The sequence below is a fragment of the Carcharodon carcharias genome, chromosome 2, assembly GCF_017639515.1.
Source record: "Carcharodon carcharias isolate sCarCar2 chromosome 2, sCarCar2.pri, whole genome shotgun sequence".
Classification (NCBI taxonomy): Eukaryota; Metazoa; Chordata; class Chondrichthyes; order Lamniformes; family Lamnidae; genus Carcharodon; species Carcharodon carcharias.
Genome location: NC_054468.1, coordinates 7,908,577 through 7,928,769, shown reverse-complemented (window position 1 = coordinate 7,928,769; position 20,193 = coordinate 7,908,577). Strand labels below are relative to the sequence as shown.

At 42.6% G+C, this 20,193-nt stretch overlaps 1 protein-coding gene across 1 annotated transcript; it reads right to left on the bottom strand.

Annotated features, from left to right (window-relative positions):
• Nucleotides 1–795: 795 nt before the first annotated feature.
• On the bottom strand, nt 796–19,559 carry LOC121272899 (scavenger receptor cysteine-rich type 1 protein M130-like). Its single transcript, XM_041179741.1, has 10 exons — nt 19,337–19,559; nt 17,355–17,669; nt 16,071–16,385; nt 10,232–10,546; nt 9,570–9,884; nt 8,454–8,528; nt 7,340–7,645; nt 1,620–1,700; nt 1,459–1,542; nt 796–851 (listed from the first exon to the last, which is right to left on the bottom strand). Exons 1-10 carry the CDS (start codon nt 19,557–19,559, stop codon nt 796–798), a joined length of 2,085 nt encoding a protein of 694 aa, XP_041035675.1.
• Between the last annotated feature and the right edge of the window lie 634 nt (nt 19,560–20,193).

Genomic DNA, 20,193 nt, shown 5'->3' with positions numbered 1-20,193 from the left:
AAAGTTTTGTGTGCAGAATGATGCTTCTGAACCCAATGCTTCTTTTCATGGGTCTGTCTAAAATCAAATAAAGCTCTTAGAACTGTTAGAAATGTTTTGATTTAGGGGCTCAATTATTAATAAGATTTCCTCCTTTAACAGAATCCTTGTTTACTAACTAATTGACTAGCCAACACGTTAATGTCTGCCCTTGTGCAAGTCAAAATAAATTTACAGTGTACAGCTGAAATGGACATGGCATACTCAATGCTAAGATTCATACCCCATTCATTATTCCATGGTAAAACTCTCTGCATTTATTATGGCACTAACAGAAAAGGTCGTCCCAATGTCGATGCATCAATATCAGAATCAGCTCTAAAATGCAAATTAGTACCGAAGGGCCACAAATATGATCTAACAATCTGAAATTCTTTGAGCTTGCATGCGCAGTAGCTAGGGTAAGAAGGTGTCTATGACTGAAGATTTCAAAGCAAATGGCCAAGGCGTGGCATTATAACAGGCAAGATCTTACTGAAATAGAGTGAAAACTGTCAATCAAGGGACTGACTCTTAAGGGTTTTCTAATTTATCATTCACTGCACAGCAAATTATTTACTGTTTCATTTCAAAAGTTGTCAACTGGAACTTATCCATCATGACAATTGCCCAATTGGCTGGTTTCAATTATCGATTTTCACTATCGCAATTTAGTTCAAATTATTGTAAAAGTGTAATTAATAAATGCAGGTGAATGTGAAATAAACTTCGGCTGAGCATCTCAAGTGGCGGTAGTCCTCACTATTTCATCTCAAACTACTGAACATCATCATATTCTCTTCCGAATTCAGCATCACATGAAGTTACTGAACCTGAAACGGAAAGCAGACCATTATATATAGCTGATAATAATCAAGGTAGCGACGAAAATCATGACAGCAGTTTTCAGTAAACATGGACTTGTATCTGTCGCATTATGAATTGATTTACTATCAATCCATGTTGTGATTCTTAATATCCATTCGGCTATAACTCACTCCACACATGATTGAAATTGCTTGAATTTAGATATTTAATTTTTACTTGTTGTTGATCCAACAAAGACATACAAAAATCTTCAGAGTTAATTAATAAATAATGCCCTTTAAAAACAAAACATGGGAGTAATTCGGGGTAAATGCAAGGCGTGAAGACTGCTGTTCTGGTAACTGTTTAGTATCACTGGTAAAGAGGCCAACTACCTTCGAACGATGCAGTTGGTGTGCTTCAGTTGGAAAGTACCAGTGAGAATTAACATATGAATTTTGTTTGGCCTTCGTGGTAATGAAATTAGTCCGCGCTCATACCAGTTTGTTGTTACATTGCTGTGTGTTGGTAAAGTAGCTTAACCTGTCTAAGAGTCTGTTAGTTTATTTTGTCTCCCTCTGTGTCATGCGGTGGGGAAGAGATGGCATGTGACAGGATTTCAGAGAGGCTTACCTTGCAGATTTATATCTTCACATTCATGTAAATCGCTATCTGTATTAAATTCCAGCTTGTCCAGTAAACTGTTAGATTGGAAATCTATAAATAAAATATGTTGTAATCTTAAAATATGAATGCTCCTTAAGTTGAATGGTACCATTAATATGACCATGTACCTGGGCCTGTGCCAAGCTCCCGAAAGTCAATCTCTTCATAAACAGGAAATCCAGTGGGAGAATATTGTCTGTTTTTGTGGCCTGTAACACAAAGAACGGGAGATTATGAATGAAGAAGCGTCAGGAGTTTTTTTATGTATGTTTTCCCTTTTCCATTTCCATGTCCCCTTAGAGCTTCGTAGCAATGATTGGTTATTGGACGTCTCATAAACCCTCTTAATTCCTCCATGTCCCTGTGTCTGCAGTGTGCTCCACCCTAAAGAGCTTTGTGAGCCCAATGTTGATCAATAGGATGAATGGCACGACCGGGGCCCATTCCCAGTGAAGGATCAACTCCTGGCATGATCATGCTGTTTGTTCTATGGATCAAATAGCTGATAGTGCTGAAGAACAACCCTATCAGGACTCTCCTCGCTGTGGGGCTTTGGAGGAGCCAATGGCTGAATATGCACTACGAATGCCCGTTGGGCCTCCTCACGGCCACGGTTCTGCCCTCGCCATGCCCGAATCCACTCTTTTGCAGCAGGGCTCTGTCACATCTGCAGTTGTCAATTTCTTTTGTAGCTAAATAATCCTTTCGACAGCCAGGTGTATTTTTGTCAGGGAACTCTGTGGTCATACTTCAAGGAAGTCAAGTGGGTTCCTCCTTGATGCAGCTCGTGAACTGACGTCTCTTTCATGTACAGCTCCAGTTTCCGCCCACTTAGAAATCTTTTGGAAATTTCAAGGCAACTGTTTGAGTCGGGTATATAACATTGATTTTCTTCACTTTTCCATCCAAATGATCGGCAGATTATAGCTCTCTGGAGCTAAGAAGCAGTACATCAGCCATTTCATGTTGCAATGAATCAGGGCCGGCTCTGGATGCCAGTATCGGTGTTTGTCGGAAGTGGGAGTTCGATTGATCTGATTGATTGACCCACAAATTCGACGTTGCAATATTATGTACACTCAGTTCTGATTCTCTAGTGATATTGGACTTTTGCTGGATTCTCATCCTATCCCAAAATCAGTAAACACTCAGAGAAAATTATAAATTCATGGGAAGCATAGGACTTTTACGAAAATAAGGAGATGGTTCAGTGCCTCGTATGGTTCAAACGAAAACCAGCTACACAGCCTCATCCCATTTAAAACTCTTATCCACAACTTGTACGTTACGACAATTCACGTACATATCTAAGGGATTTTAGAATGCCTCTACCACTTCTTTCTACCACCACATCCCTCCGCTCCGCACCACTCTCTGCATGAAAGGTGTTCTGCTTAGATTTCCTCTAATCTGTTTACAAACTAATTCTACTGAGCCCCCTGGCTATTGACTTCTAGCCAAGCGAGAGTTGTTCTCCCCTATTGACCATACCGCGGTTCCTCATTATCACATATTCGTCAACCTAATCGCCTTGAAGTTTCCATTGTTCAAAAGAAAGCAACGCCAACCTCCCCAACCCCTCCTCATAAGTAAAATTCTCCAATCCATAAAACATCCGCTTTTACCAGCTCCTGATCATTTCCTTCCTGCAATTCAGCCGCCAAAAGCCTAGATGACCTGTAAGAACCGACGAACTTTGATATGTGCAGGAACAGGATTCGCCATTTAAGGACCTGATTTCAAAATGCCTCATTAACTCACCTTTCTGAAAACCTCTCTGCAACTCTACGGCCAACATAATGGACACGGCAACGGAAAGGGCCGCTAAAATGCAAGGGATGATGAAAAAGGAGAGTCTCTGCTGTTTGAAAGGTGTTGTGTGCTGTGGATGGCCTGAAGGTAAAAGAATTTCATATTAACACAGGGAAAACCTGTCCCCACGCATTTCATTCACCCGTGCATACAGCCACCTGATCTAATGCTAATGTTTATGGATTAAAATAAGGAAGAAACATATTAACCCACAGGCGCTTTGTTATCGTTTTTACAATTATTGTTAATTTAAGTAACAAGGTATTTTAAATTTAGTTACGAAATGCAATCTGAATCCCAAACTCTCTACCTTTGTACACTCCTAGGTCTGACACTGGCATCATCCATTAATTGCACTGACTGTAAAAACTCAGTTTTGAGCAGACATTGAGGCTTGCACAGGTGGAAAGTAAATGTAAAATACCAGTGCCAATCATATGAAGAAAGGCACGTATATCCAAGCTTAAATGGAAGAGCCATGGTAGTTGCCAACGTGCATAATTCAGATATTGTACAGTAAGTTGCAAATGGACATTGACAGATTACCTGAATAAGGGGAACTATGGCAAATGATGCTCAATATGTTTATTCATTCAAGGGATGTGAGCATCGCTCGTTAGGCCAACATTTATTGCCCATCCCTAATTGCTTTGTGCCACGGATATTTACAATCTATATGAATGAAACAGATAAGGAGACACAGAGTAAGGTATGTAAGTTTGCAGATGATACCAATAGAAGTGGAAAGGTTAACAGTTAAGCGGGCACAGAGATGCTACAAAGATCTATGGTAGCTTAAGTGAGTTGCCAACAAATGGCAGATAGTGTATAATGAAGGGAAGTGTGAAGATATTCATTTTTGTTGTATGCTTTAAAAAGCAGGATGTTTTTTAAGGTGCGAGACTTATAAGTATTATGATTCAATGAGACTGGTGTGTGCTCATACATGGAACGCAGGACGAAAGCTTGCAAGTACAGCAAGCAACTGGGAAGACAAATGGGATGTTGCCCGTTATTGAAGGGGATTGGAGTACAAGGATAAAAAAGTCTTGCTACATTTGGACAGAGTCTGTGTTAAACCGCATCTGCACTGTTGTATGCAATTTTGGGCGCCAAATTTAAGAAATGATGTGTTTGCATTGGAGGCAGTACAGCGAAGCTCACTGAAGTTGACCCTGGGATGAAGGGATTGAACTATGATGAGAGGCTGCGTAAATTGTGTTTATGTTCAGTGGAATTTAGAAGAACGAGAGGTGATCTCTTTAGAGCCTACACAATTCTGAAGGGGCTTGCTAGGGTGGGCGCTGAGAGAATATTTTTCATTGGTTGGGGAAGCTAAAGCACTGCAGCATAGCTGCAAAATAAGGAGCCGTCATTTATGATAGAGGTATGGAGAAATTACTTCGCTCCAATCTTTTGAATTTTCTACCAAACAGAGTTGAACACATTTAAGGCTGAGACAGAGAAATTTATATGCTCTGAGGAAATTCAGGGTATAGTGAGCTGGCGGGCAAATTGAGCTGAAGCTGCTTTGATCATATTGAACGGTAGAGCATGCTCAATGCACCGTGTGGTCCACTGCTCCTCATATTTCTTGTGTTCTTGAGAGAAGGTGATGGTGAGATGACTTCTTGAACCGCTGCACTCAAATGGTATAGGTGCTCACCAAGGATACTTAGACAGCAACTTCCAAACCCATGACAGCAACCATCTAGAAGGATAAGGGCCACAGTCGCATTGGAGCACCAGCACGTGGAAGCTCGCCTCCAAGCCACACACCATCCTGACTTGAAACTATATCATCGTTCCTTCACTGTCGCTGGGTCAAAATCCTGCTGCTGCCTCTTTAACGACACTGTGTGCATGCCTACACAACATGGATGGCAGAAGTTCAAGAAGTTAAGTCACCACCATCTTATCAAAGATAATTAGAGATGGGAGACAAAAGCTGGCCTAGCCAATGACGCCCACATCCCATGAATGAATTAAAAAAAAACACCTGCAATGCTGTCAGGAACGTGATTTCAGGATGTTGACCCTTCGATGGTCTAGGAATGGCAATATATTTCCAGTTCATGAAGGTGCGTAGCTTGGTGGGAAACTTGCAGGAGGCAGTGCTCCCATGCATCTGCTTACTTTTCCTTCTAGGTGTTAGAACTCAGGGGCTTGGAAGGTGCAGTAGAAGCCTTTTAGAGATGATACAGTGCTTCTTTTAGATAGAACACACTGCTGCCACTGTGCACTAGTGGTGCAGGGAACGTATTGTTAAGATCAGGATTGGATGCCAATCAAGTGTGCTGCTTTAGCCTGGATGGTGTCGTGCTTCTTGAGTGTTGCTGGAGCTGCACCCATCGAATCCAGTGAAGAGTATTGCCTCAAACTCGTGCTTTGTGCCTGATTGATGCTGGATGGAATTTATCGATTCAGGAGGTATAGTACTCGCCACTGAATTCCCAGTTTCTGACCTGCTCTTGTATCCACAGTATTTATATAGTTGGTCCAGTTCATTGCATGCTCAGTGGCATGCCCCAGGATGTTGAAGGTGATTCAGAGATGGCAATGCCGTTAAATGATAATGAGGGGAGGTTAGATAGATTTTTTTCGTGTTGGATACTGTCATAGCCTGGCACTTCTGTGGCATGAATGTTAACCGTGAATTATCAGCCCAAGTCTGAATTTTGTCCAGGTCTTGCTGCATATGGACACGGGTTGCATCAGTAACTGATCCTTCGGAAATGTCACCAGACATTGTGCAGTCATCAACAAACATCCCTTCTTCTGATTTTATGATGGAGGCAAGGTCACGGACGAAGCAGCTGAAGGTGTTTGGGCATAAGACGCTATTCTGAGGAACTCCAGAAGCAATGTTCCAGGAGTGAGATGATTGACCTCCAACAATGCAACCATCTTCCCTTGTGCTAGATATGGCTCCAACTAATAGAGAGCATTCCCTCTGATTCCAATTGATTCCAGTTTTGCTAGGGGTCTTTGATGGCACACTTGGCCAAATGCTGCCTTGATGTCAAGTGCAGGCTCTTTCCCCTCACCTCTTCATCTCAACGCTTTTCTCCAGTATTGGACCTCACCGCTGTAATGAGGTGAGGGTCTGAGTAACGCTGACGGAGTCCAAATTCAGCATCACTGAGCATTTTGGGAAATGTGTGAATTGATACATTTTAGATTTATGTTTAATATATCTGAATGTTTGCTAAATGATGAGAATGAATGAGCTGTGGTGGAAAGAATAGATTTAGAATTCCAATTTCAGGAATCACTTAAATCAATTGGGCACATTGGAAACACATGTTGAGAGGTGGAACAGACTTGGGGCGCTCCATAGACTACTCATCTTCTGATCGGAGTACAGGTTGGGGGCAAGTTGAGCGTGAAGTTTTCAACTCTACACTTTCTACCTGTGGAGTAAGATCTGGGTTATATTCAGCAGATTACTCCCTCGGAGATTCAGATGGTCTTTCAAAAGGTGAAGTCTTTCAATATCTAGTAAAAAGTGTGGCCCAGCACATTGGAGTCGTCACAATAGAACTATAAAGGAGCTTCACGTTATAAGGCATCCGACATGAAACATGGAGGTTCAAATAATAAGATATTTTTAGGTTCGCCCAGCAAATTTAACAGGCACCTTAGCGTTGTCCTGGAAGATATTGTCCACCTGAACATTATAATCATGACAAATTGTATTTATATAGCGCTCTTAACGTAATGTAAACACGGCAGTACTATTTGCCCAAGCATTGGCCGAGAGCATTTGACATAAAATCACCTATAACGATATAAAGGTTTGTGGCCAAAAGCGTGGGCAAAATCGAAATTCCGATCTTGGCCTATAGGCATATGAAAGCACGGTTGCACCAGTGCAACGATTACATTCGGTGTTGCGCAGAATGACAGAACGGGAGAATTCTCAGGGGTTGTAGAGCACCATTAGGACAGAGAGATAGAGTGGGGCGAGGACTTGGAAGGATTTGAAGGTGAGAATGAGTGTTGTAAACTCAAAGCTCAATTTAAAATCGCCTACCAGAACATTTCACATTGACGTCTTCTTTATGTTCACAGTCATGAACGCCCATTACTGAAAATTGGCAGTCCCACAGGAAGCGTTCACTCCCCTTGCATTTAACTTCATCTATCCAAATGGTGCCCTTTGCTGGGTCGAATAATGCCCCTTTCGGAATCCACATTGGGTCACCACAGTTTAGATGTCTACAGACGACAGCGGCATCGTGCCTGTCCCAGGAATCATCGCAAACCGTTCCCCACGTACCATTGAAGAAGATTTCTATTCTTCCCGAACAGTTATTGAATCCTGCAGCCAGCCGCAACTCTACAACGAAAGATTGCGTGTGAAAAGTTGGCACGTTAACTTACAGTTAGATACAATTGCTTTATTGGTTGGCTCTGAATGCCAACACACTGCCCTATTGTTGGACGGCACTCATGTTTAATATCCTGCGATCCTCACTGGCCTGAAATGCTCTGCTGGGATACATAAAGCTAAACTAATTGTCCCACGCGTATATCGGAAGGTAACTGTTCGCTCTCGTGATTAATAATATTTAATGGGTGGCTTTAGGACATTGGCATTGAGCCAAATTTATTAAAATTCATTCTGCTGACAGGCAATTGAAATCCTGATATACATCGAAGAAAAGTTATTACGCATTACACGTTGTACAAGAATTCAGAATTCAAACTTCTAATGGTTCTCGACAGGGGCAATTGTCCGAAATCCAGCGTTAAATACAGAGTTAATGCAGTCTTTTTCACAACTGACACTGTGCTGGATGCGTCTGATTCTTAAGCGTCCCTTGCCACACATTTCGTCCAGAGTACCACGCCTTCAATCTTTGGCACTGATTAGCAATCGCGACTTGTGAAATGTTGTATAATATCAGACCATCGCTACTCTCAAAATATCATCACGGCAGTCATGAAACCTGCTGGCGAGAAGACACTTCAATCTCCGGCTGTCCTCGGCCCTGTCACGTGCACTCGTTAACATACTTGTTTGGGAGCAGAGACATATTTGAAGTGAGGTGACTGGCAGATTGTGAATAACTTTTAAAGAATTATTTTAAAAACATGAAATAGGAAATATAACGATGTTTATTCATATCATTATCAATATTTACCGACATCATCAGAAACTGGTCTCATATTGCTTTTAGTTCTATCGTCTCCATTACGTATTTCCATTGGATTTACTTCTGAAAAAAAAACACATCCATTATTCAACAGGGACATCTTTTAGATATCACCTTAATGGAGAAAGGAGTTTCTGGGGAGCATGATAAAACAAGGATGATTCGGAGTCACATTAGGGGATATTGGGTCAGATAACCACAATTCTCGTCAGGTTTTAGGGAGCCTTTTAAAGGAGAAAAGCGAAGCACAGGCGGGGGGAGATGGGGACAGGGAATTACAGGCCTTGGGAGCCTAGTCAACTAAACCAATTATGATTGGGAACGCACAAGAATCCCGAATTCAAGGTGCGCTCGTGTCTATAAGTGGTGCAGTTGGAGGCTTTTTTTTATTTCTTGCTTTATTCTATCTCGGAATGTGGGAGTCGCTGGAAATTCCATTTATCGGCTATCCCTTATTGCCGTTGGATAAAGTGGCTTGCTAGGCCATGTCAGATAATAGCCAACGACATTACTGTAGATCTGGAGTCACATGTCGGCCAGAGCAGATAGAAAAGGAAAATTGGGCTCCCTGACAGAACCAGCTAGGTTAGGGAAGCAGTTGGGTCCTTGCAACCATCCACGACAGTTCTATTGTAACTTTACTGAGGCTAGCTTTATATTCCCGGTCTATTAATTGAATGTTGAATTCAGTTAATAGCTTCTGCGATGGCATTTGAACCCGTGCCACTAGACCACTAACTAGGGTTCGGGATTACTAGCACAGGGACATTACCACTACTTCACTGCCCGAAATGAAAGCAATCAATGAAAACAATATCTGAAACAAAAACAAAAATTGCTGGAAAAACTCAGCAGGTCTGACAGCATCGAGGAAGACAGTGATAACGTTTCGAGTCGGTATGACTCTTCATCCGAACACTTCATCAAACTCAAGATGTTGTTCGACCAGGAGTCAATGTAGGTCACCGAACGCACAGTTATAGGGAAACATGTGAGTTACGATATGGACAGTAGAGATTTGGATGACTGAAGTTTACGGATGGTAGAAACATTGAAACGTCAAGGAAACATACGAATAGAAGTGGGTTCCACTGTTGTTATCACCTGAACAAATGACTCCTACATCCTCCAGGTGGTCACAGTTATGTTCACCCCATGGTGAAGATGGACATTGCCATAACAGTGAATCGTGCAAACGACAGTTCACCTCATCAAGCCAGATCTGTCCAAAGCCCCTTCCAAATCTGACATCGCGATCGACAGATCGAGCCGATCCGCAGCTGAGCTGCTTACAAACCACTTCTGCTTCCGCCATTCCAAATGAATCGGCACAAACAGTACCCCAGGTCGCATTATACAGAACTTCAACTCTGCCCTGGCAGCGACTCGGTCCATTCTGCAGCCTTAGAGCCCTGTGCTCTGTAAAACAAAGAGTGAAGTTTAATGTTCTATTCAGTTCAATCCCAACGAAGTGAGCGTAGAAAGAAAAGATCAGGCTATTTGTTTTAAAACGACTTAAACTTAATGAAATTGCTTATCACGGAAAACCCAGACGGCCAATTGTTTCAGAGGAAGTGATTGAGAAGATAGTCGACTGTCTATTGAGAAGATACTCGACTGTCCAGTAGACCAACGAACTTTCCTATTGGTTATCGAAAGCAGTCGGCGACAAAGGCTGACATTCAATGATTAGCACTGCTAAATTTGTCAAAAAAGCTCTCTTTAACAGGTTTCAATAAGTACGAGCACTTGAAAGCACACCTCACCCGAGCAGATAACTCCAGCATCTTCTTTATGATTGCACTCGCTCTCACCCCACGGGCCCGCCGGACATTCCCACAGAACAGAATCATTCGCTGCACACGTCAGATTATGAAACCAGATCGGCCCCGCTCCTGGGCCAAACCAGCCAGAAAACGTTGCATTTAGAGCCTGTCCACACTTCAGCTGGTTACATACAACACGGGCTTCAGCTAAATCCCAGGAGTCATCACACACAGTCCCCCAGGTTCCGTTGTAGTAAAGCTCCACCCTTCCGGCACAGCGACTTCCACCATCCGCCAGTCTTACCTGAATATGATCTGCAGGACAGGAAGAGTTATATTCAACAGTATCTGGCCCAGGAAATAGTTCCTGAACAATTAGCAATCGATTCATTCCTAACTTATAAACTGCTTCTAAAGGTTAATTTTACAACGATCAATTTATTACGTTTGTGCAAAAGTGCTATGCATTTTTCTCCGTTATCGATGCCTGATTCTTGTTGATAGTAAAAACTAACTGTATCAAATAGTCAGTTGTTTCTTCCTCCAATGCAAATGCTACGGTTTGGCAAATAGTAATGGTGTATAAAATTAAAAGGAAAAACAATTAAAAATAAAAACTAAATCAGAGAGCTGAATTCCCTCAGATCTGCTTCATCGGAAGTCTGCAAGATTTACAACCCAGTCTCGGCAGTACGGGAGTTATTGTAAATGTTGATTGTTCTTGTCCACCCGCCTTAAGGTAGTGATACAATTGTTGGCTTGTTTGATTAACGCAGAAGGCGGTTAAAACAGCCAAGTTGGTGTTGGACGGACGTAGCGGCCAGAATCGGAGGTTTCCTTCCCTAAATGACTTTACTGAACTAGTTGGCCACAGTCACAGTGAAACGTCTCACTTTCACTGTGAACCGATTATGTCTAAACATGCCAAGCTGTAAATTCACCTTGCCGGCAGTGATTCGGCCTTGCCACTTCGTATTCTTCCATTGTTCAGCTGGTATAAGGGAGAAACACCTGTGGCTCAGTCAGATCAAATTCTTCGCAAAGTACTTAAGGACGGACATGTTTGGGTTGGGAGCAGTTCAGAAAATGTTTACTAAGCTGATTCTTGTGATGAAGGGGTTGTGTAATTAGGTTGAGCGGCTTAAACCTTATGCAGGTTTAAAGTTAGAAGAGTGAGAACTGATCTTGCTCAAACATGTTAGATGCTGAGGCGGCTTGATATTTTAGATGCTGAGAGGATGTTCCCTCTCCCAAGGGCACCCTTTCAAAATGAAGACCGTCTATTTAAGACCAGGAAGAGGAGAAATCTCGTCCCTCAGAGTGTCGTCAACATTTTGGGTTCTCTTCGCCAGAATGCAACGGAGGCTGAGTCGTTTAATATTCACAAGGCAAAATTCGACAGGTTTTTCTAAACATAGAACCATAGAAACTAGAGGCAGAAGTAGACCATTCAGCTCTTCGATCCTTCTCCGCTATTCATTATGATCATGGCTGCGCATCTACCTCAATAGCCTGCTCCCGCTATAGTCAAGAGAGTCAACGGTTATGATGGACAGACAGCAAAGTGGCATTAAGGCTCCAATCAGCTACATTTTATTAATTGGCAGAGCTGACTCTAGGAGTCGAATGCTCTTGTCCTGCTCCTATTTCTAAGGTTCTTACGTTCTCTTCAACTTGTTACTTAAGCATAAATAGAAGACTTTCATCAGAATATTTCGAAATGAATACGCGAAAAATATAACGGGAGACAGAATAAGGTTTGGGCTTTCACCAAAGGCTTTATCCTGCTCCAAGTGTAATCTACATATCATCTTAGTGTGCCATCTCAGGCAAGATCGATGAGCAGACATCAAAAGTCTGAAGTACACTTCGCGCTCTCTGCAAGTGTCACTTTTACTTTCAATGTTCTTCTTCATAATTCGTAAGATTTGCGAGGTATTTGCAGCATAGAAACAGGACTTTCGGCCCAAGAGCTCGATATTGGATTTCCGAAGGGAATTGGAGAAGGGGCCACATCAAAGCTTCCAGCACAAAACAGGAGCTCGTGCAGTGGGGGGTAACATATTGGCTTGAATAAAGGACCGGTTAGAAAGAAGGAAACAAAGACAAGATGGAAATTGGCCTTTTTCGGATTGGCGAGTGCTAACTATTGGAGCGGCACGGGGATTAACACTAGGGCACCAACTATTTCCAATCTATATCAATTAATCTTACGAAAGGGCCGAATGTTTGGTAGCTACATTTTCTGGTCACAGTAATGTAGCAGGAAGTGAGCTGTGACGAGGAGGGACCTAGACCAGAAGGAAACTAGATAGAAGCAAAAAAACTGCGGATGCTGGAAATCAAAAATAAAAACAAAAGTACCTGGAAGAACTCAGCAGGTCTGACAGCATCTGGGGAGAGGAACACAGTTAATGTTTCGAGTCCATATGACTCTTCAACAGAACTAAGCAAAAATAGAAAACGGCTGAAATACAAGCTGTTTCGGGGGGGGGGGGGGGGTGCAGGTAGAGCTGGATAGAGGGCCAGGGATAGGTGGAGATAACAAAAATATGTCATAGACAAAAAGACAAAGAGGTGTTGTCCGTTGGGTTATTTATGAATATATAATTAAAGTGCGATATCCTGCACATTTTAGTTCATTACATAAAGTAACTCGTACCAGAGCAAACCACGCCGACGTCATCTGTGATGGATAATTGCTGCACTTCTTGTGTAAAACTACAATTCCACAGGAAGGGTTCACTTCCATTGCATCTAACATTACTTATCCACACTGGGCCGGCGCCTTTTCCAAACTTCCACTGGTTATAAACATGTATTGCAGAGCCACAGTTCAGCTGTCTGCACACGACATCTGCATCATTGAAATTCCACTGAGTGTCAACCACTCTCCCCCAAAGACCGCCGTAATAAACCTCTACTCGGCCATCACAAACACCCTCTCCATTGGCCAGTCGCACCTGCCAAAGTTCACCTGTAAGAATGCAATTGGATAATGAAGGCTCATTCAATGCTCCGCAAAGTCATATTGTGAAATGCAATTATGGAACTTAATATTCTCGTGCGGTTTATCTTTGCCTCTGAATTATTATAAATGCAGCATGATGCAAACATTGAACGTAGTTGGTGTTAGCAAGAGACATGAATAGCAAGATTAAAGTTTCAGGATTGTACATTAGGATTGTACTGTGCTCTGGAGGACAAGGCCTTGACAGGCATGCAAGAAGAAAGCAGGGAGATATATCGACAGCGGATGTTTGAAACAAGTCATGCGGCTATCTTAATTTCTTATTCTTTCGTGGGATTTAGCCATCGCTGGAAAGGCCAGCATGTATTGCCCTTGGGAAAGTCACCATCCTGCACCTTCTTGAACCTTGAAAACCCTAAAATGCAGGTACAACCAGATTGAAGTTGGAAAGGTTGTTCCACGATCCTGACCCAGCCAAGTATGGCTAGTGTTTGAGTTGAAGGGGAAGGTGCAGATGATCCAATCACTGTAAAGCTGCTGGCCTCATTCTAATAATTCTCAGTCTTGGAATGCGCTGTCCAAGGAGACTGAGCGAATTGTTGCAATGCATCTTTTAGCTACCAGGTCTACTCTAAATCTAACTGAGTTAAAGCGGTGGTAGTACTACAGTGTGATTGACGACGGCCTCTGAATACAGAACTTCAAGTCAACAAGAACTTTGAGGTGGTAGAGCTTTCTGCCCAGGCAATGGAGAGATGGAATGATGAATGCTGTGGAAATATTTCCACTCAGGCAGGTCGCTTTACCTTCAGTACCACAGGACAGATGTTGCTGGCCCACATAAACTTTAATATCACCAATCCACTCATCTGTTTCTTGCTCTGGACAATGACTGACATCCATAACCTCATGATGAGGCCAAACTGGACCATCCGCAATAAACTTCTGCCTGAAACTGATTGCAGATGCTTCAGCCTTGGATTTTGTACTTGTGTATGGGACTCGCCCTTCATTGACTATGGGATTGTTCGTGTTGCATCTTCGAAGAGGTGTTTTCAGTTGATTATCAACCATCATTCACGATTGGATTTAACTAGTCTTCAGAAGGTCGATCTCATCAAGTGGTTGTGGGATTGCTTATCGCTGTTTATAACTTGGAAACCCCGTGGTTTAGCTTGCATATATTGCTATGATGAAGCTTCACAAGGTTCCCCCCTCATTCTTAGGTGTGCCTTCTGCTGCTACTGGCATGCTCTTGGATGGTCCACATTGAGCCAATGTTGGTCACTCGGATTGATGATAATGTTACTGTGAGGGAGATACTAGTTGTGATGAAATAAAATTCTGCAGCTGCTGATGGCCAATAGTGCCTCATGGGATCCCCAATTTTGAGCTGCGAGCTCGTTTCTTAATATACCCAATTTAGCACTGTGGTTGTGGCACACCATTATCGATGTTGTCCTCCATGTAAAGACTGGACTACATCTCAGCAAGAATTCTACTGAGGACACTGCTACAAATATTATCAGCGATGGATTCACCTGAGACAAGTAAGTAATGTGAAGGAGCTTGTTTTCCATTTTGTTGGTTCTGTCAATTCCTGCTGCAGGGCCAGATTGGCATCGATGGCCTGCATGACTGTGCAAGCTCAATCAGTCGCGGTGCTAGAAATGGACACTTAGTTATGGGCAGTGAATTAATGGCAGATAATGTTTTTAACAATCAGGGGTTAAATTGGGTGCAAGTAGCCTACTAATTGGCTCAATAATATAGACTGTAGTGGTTCATTGGAAACCACAACTTCTAGAGCATTTATGCAGAGGCAGTAAAATCCAGTCTAGTTCACTTTCTGACAGCAACTTTTTTTAAAAAAAATAAAGACTAACTAAAGTGCTGTTCAGTGAAGAGGCTGATAAATTGTGATGAAGGGGAACCTGAGAAAAGAGGTAGACCATTCAGTCCCATGACATTGTTCCGTCATTCATTTAGGCCATGGTTGATCTGTCTTCAATTTCGATCATATATCCTTGCATTATTCAAACTCTACTGATCTCAAATTAATGATTATTATGTAAACTGACTTTTATTTATTTTTATGGGTGAGAGATCCCTATTTCTTCAACCCTCGACATGAAAAAATATACCTTAATTTGTCTCATGAAATGATTACGTCTGAATTTAATTTCATGTTCCTTTCTCCTAGACGTTCATCTGTTCTATCAAATCCTTTCACAATCCCAAAGTCACAAGCAAAAACTCTTCCAAATGAAGGAGAACAGAAGTCTTCTTTAAGTATCCTCTCCTTATAATTTAACAATTGGAGGCCTGCTAAAGTTCGGGTGAATATGTAACAATATTTCCCTTGTTAGTGGTATTGCCCAGAATATTACACAGCACTCCACATCTATTTTGGTTCTGATCTATACACACCTACATCGATGCAATTTGCTGTTAATATATGTGCGCCCATTTGGGGAGGAAGTGCAAGCAGTCACACCCGCCTAGGATTAAGGTCCGCATATCTTCTTTAAAATGAGTTACAGTCAATACTCCAGTTTTTTTTCGGGGTCTCAATTCGAATGCAATGTCATATCCGATAGGGCATGTGCAGAGCTTGACCCATGCTCCTCAAAATGTTAATTTAAATGCATTTAAGTCCCCCTGGCAATTACGAGCAATGGAAGGAAAATAAGTAACTCTGGCCGCCTCGTGCCTGGAACCCCTCCCACCACTGTCTCTCAACTTATTGCAATATATCACAAATTAAACAGGATGTGGTATCGCCGTCACTCGAGGATTCTTCCATGCAAATAAATAATAATATATGAATGAGAATAATTGACACTTGACAACGAATGACAAACCTACCGGAACAGATGACACCAGCATCATTTTTGTGTGAGCACTGGTGGTGCCCCCAGGATGCCACTGGGCAGTCACTCAAACGCAACTCATTGCCGATACATTCATTTATATCGTTCCATATCGAGCCATTTCCCTCTCCGAAGAATGCGCCTCCTCCCGTTGATATTGCAGCCCCACATCCGAGTTGGTGGCAGACTACAGCCGCATCCTGTAAATCCCAGGAGGCGTCGCAAACTGTACCCCAGGTGTTGCCCAGCAAAATCTCCACTCTTCCTGAGCAGGTGCCATTACCACCAACTAACCGCGGTCCTTTCTGTCCTTTATGAAGAAACAACGAACATTGTTCAGCAGATTCACATTCCATTGGAAAGTCATTTTCTCCTTCAACATATCAAATGGGCACAAATTGAATTGTTCAAACAAGTAAAGCAAAAAATCAACGAGAAATACTAAATCGAGCGAATCATCGCGGATCGAATACGTTCTCGTCAAACACATCCCTGTGACAATTAACACTACGCTGCAGTGCCACAGTGAAAGAGGAGTTACTGCGGAACAGCTGCTAGGAGTCTGTTGGGAGCTAGGATGAAGAATGAAACTCCAACGGGGAGGGTGACTTTAATATTCTGGAGAAAGGACGTCATAAACTACGTAGAAGTGATCAGGAGAAGGAAAGCTTTTAATTTTTGTTCGCCCGTGTGGCGTGAACAAAATATCCTAACTGACCAGAAGGATGCGATAGATTGAAAGGCCTGGCATAGGCAATGTTAAAGTAGAAATAGTGCGATGGTCTGCTGTCGAAATGCCGCGCTGAAATGGCGACTGGGAATAGGCATGTTCGGTTTGCGACAGGCTTTAGGAAACTGATTGTTCTAATGCTGCTTTGGCGGCTAAGAACGAAATTAAGTAGAATCCAAGACCTTTAAATATAAGTTTGTTAAACTCCAGATTTTGCTGGAATTTGAACTTGAGTACTGTATTATATTGTCTATCGGCGCGTCGGAATGTCAGTAAATAAACTGTTTTAGACTGTAAATTCCGTCAAGAAAACGGCGAATCAATTATTTTTACATAAATAAAGGACACGAAGACGCAACATCAGATCCATCCACCGATATTGCAAAGAGAACCACAATCTGGGTCTGTTACTGAGCAACAACGATATTTCCCATATAGATGATAGAGGGGTGGAGAATGAACGTATCTAATCGGAAATAGCCCTTGCGCGGATGTTAAGCTATCTGCGGTCCACCAGAACCTAGGTTGAGGAAGGAATTTAACACTTACCGGAACAAATGACACTGACGTCATGTCTGTGCGTGCAGTTGTGTTGATTTCTTGGTGTAGTGAGGCAGTCCCAGAGAATGGCCTCATTACCCTGACATTCATAAACATCCTGCCATATGGGGCCGCTGCCCTCGCCAAAATAAGCCTCCCCGAGTACTGCTATCACGTCCCCACATTTCAGCGACGTGCAAACCACACGGGCGTCCTTGAAGTCCCAATGTGAATCACACACAGTCCCCCAGGTGTCTCCATACAGTATCTCCAACCTCCCAGAGCAGCTGTCCGCTCCGCCAACCAGCCTCGGCTCTTTGTGTCCTGTTGATTTAAAACGAACAGTATGAAAATGTCAATATACATTGCTCTAATAAACGCTTACATCGAGAGCGGTTTTCTTCTAGAATGATCTGTTCCGGGTTCAGAAATGCAGAGAGCATAGATCTTTTCCCTTACAATAGATTTATCGTGTAGACGTTGCAGACTCTAGTGAGTGGGTATGGTGCCCGTAGGCGGCCTGCATCTTAGCATTCCATTTTATAAAGTACAGAGCTAAGATGTTGCTATAAGTAATATTATATTGTGTCCAGAACCATTAGAATGCATCCTTAATTACATAATTCTCCTGTGATCTGCAGTCCCACAACACCTTTGCCGGAGATTCCCTAAAACACTGCGCCCCAGTAATTGCACCTTAGTAATTGGTTTAAAGAGCTTGATGTCATTATTGGGCGCTCTCTTTATGGAGCTCGACTCTGACATTTTCAAATTTATACTAGTCATGAGTGTGATTCTAAATTATGAAATAGTGTTTTGTAGTTGCATTATCCCGACTGGAACATTCGAAATAAAATGGTATTTCTCACGATCCACAGGTAGGTAAATCGTGTCCTCCGCGAATGTAAGGGAGTTACTTAGAAATGTTTATATGATATACTATGTGGCAGCAACTAGCTACAAAACGTGGCCTGGTTAGCTCAGTTGAAGGCTTGAAGGCTAGCGCTTAGAATATGGACAGCATCCCTGGGTCGAGTGCCGTTATTGCTGGCGTAAACTTGGGGCCTCCCTCTTTTCCCTGTCACTGAGAGAGGAAGGCAATGCCCAACAGCCACTGACAAAAAGCTACCAATGATACAGCTCCAGATGCAGAATTAGCAGGTAATGAGGCGAGGGTTTATCTTCCGACAGAGAGCACTAGTAATGTGACTTACCATATATACTGGCGATGAAGAAGATGATTGTGTAAATCAGGGATCAATCACGCCTGGACGTTCCACTGGTGTACCTTTCTGCGCTTTACGTCCATCAATTGTAGTTAATATCCTACCCTTAATGCATTTTGCTGGAGAAATAATCCAGCTGGAGCTGGTGATTATTCTTTTTATTCATTCATAGGATGTGGGAATCGATGGCTTGGACAACATGTATTGTCCATCCCTAATTACTCTTGTTCAGAGGGTATTTTTAAGGGCAAACCACTTTGCCGTGGGTCTGGAGTCACATATAGGCCAGGCTAGGTAAGGAGGGCAGATTCCCTTCCTAAAAGGACAAGAGTGAACCAGATGTCTTTTTACAACAATCGGCTATGGTTTCAGGGTCATCATTAGAATTTTTATTGAATTCAAATTAAGTTAAATTAGATTAAATTAAAACCATTTATCCTTCCCCGCTGCCGGCGTCACAGCTGTGTCAACATTCACTCATTTTTTACTTTCAACCACAGAAAAGCTGAACCTCTAGTTTATGTTCGTGATCTGAAACGTCAGCAGGTTCACCAGGGCACTACGTCGATGAGACTTAATATTTTATGTCTATAAAATTCTAGCAATCCTTTTATTTTACATCTGAATCTGGAACCTTCAAAATGAGTTCAATGACTTGCAGTAATTTAAAACGACACCTCTTGGTCAAATTGCGCGGTTTAGTGGGGTCGCATGAAGTACTGTCATCTTCCCCGTTTTCCAAAATATAACAGGGTGGAGATTTACCTGAACAAACGACACCAGCTGTTTTCGTTCCCCTGGAACAGTTCGTGTGTGTCAAGAGTTGTAATTCGCATTTCCAGGGGTCGTCCTCGGAGCCGTCGCAGTGAACTTCAAAGTCAAGAATAGGCCAGTTGCCAGCCCCAAACTGAGAATCATCTGATGCAGATACAGCGTCTCCACAACCCAGGTATTTGCACATAACACGAGCGTCATTCATGTCCCACATTCTACCGCAAATACTACGCCAATCATGGAAGCTACTGGCTTGAACTCTTCCAGCACACGGGCTGCCCCCATCCTCAAGCATCGCGTTTTGCTTAACTGTTGTGGAACAAAAGGCAGTTTCAGGTTATTTCCCTTAGCTCTGTTGCGACAACTAGGCACACTAATGGCTGAAATTTCGCTTGAGGGGTGGGAGAGGGGTGCAGGAATTGTTCCGAATCGCAAACTAGACATCGGGGCAGCAGTCATTGGTTGGATTATATCTTCAATTGCTCGCCAATCACTGATTACAATTAATCTGGGCCAGATCTTTCTTACCAAACGCAGAATAGGTGACCGCTTTGCAGAACACCTGCGGTCTGTCCACAAGCATTACCCAGACCTCCATGTCGCTTGCTATTTCAACACTCCACCCACCTCTCATGCCCATATGTCCGTCCTTGGCTTGTTGCATTGTTCTAATGAAGCTCAACGCAAACTGGAGGAACAGCACCTCATCTTCCAACTCGGCACTTAACATCCTTCCGGACTGAATATTGAGTTCAACAATTTTATATCATGAACTCTCTCCTCCATCTCCACCCCTTTCTGGATTTTCCCCTCCTTTTTGTTTTTTCCAATAATTTATATAGATTTTT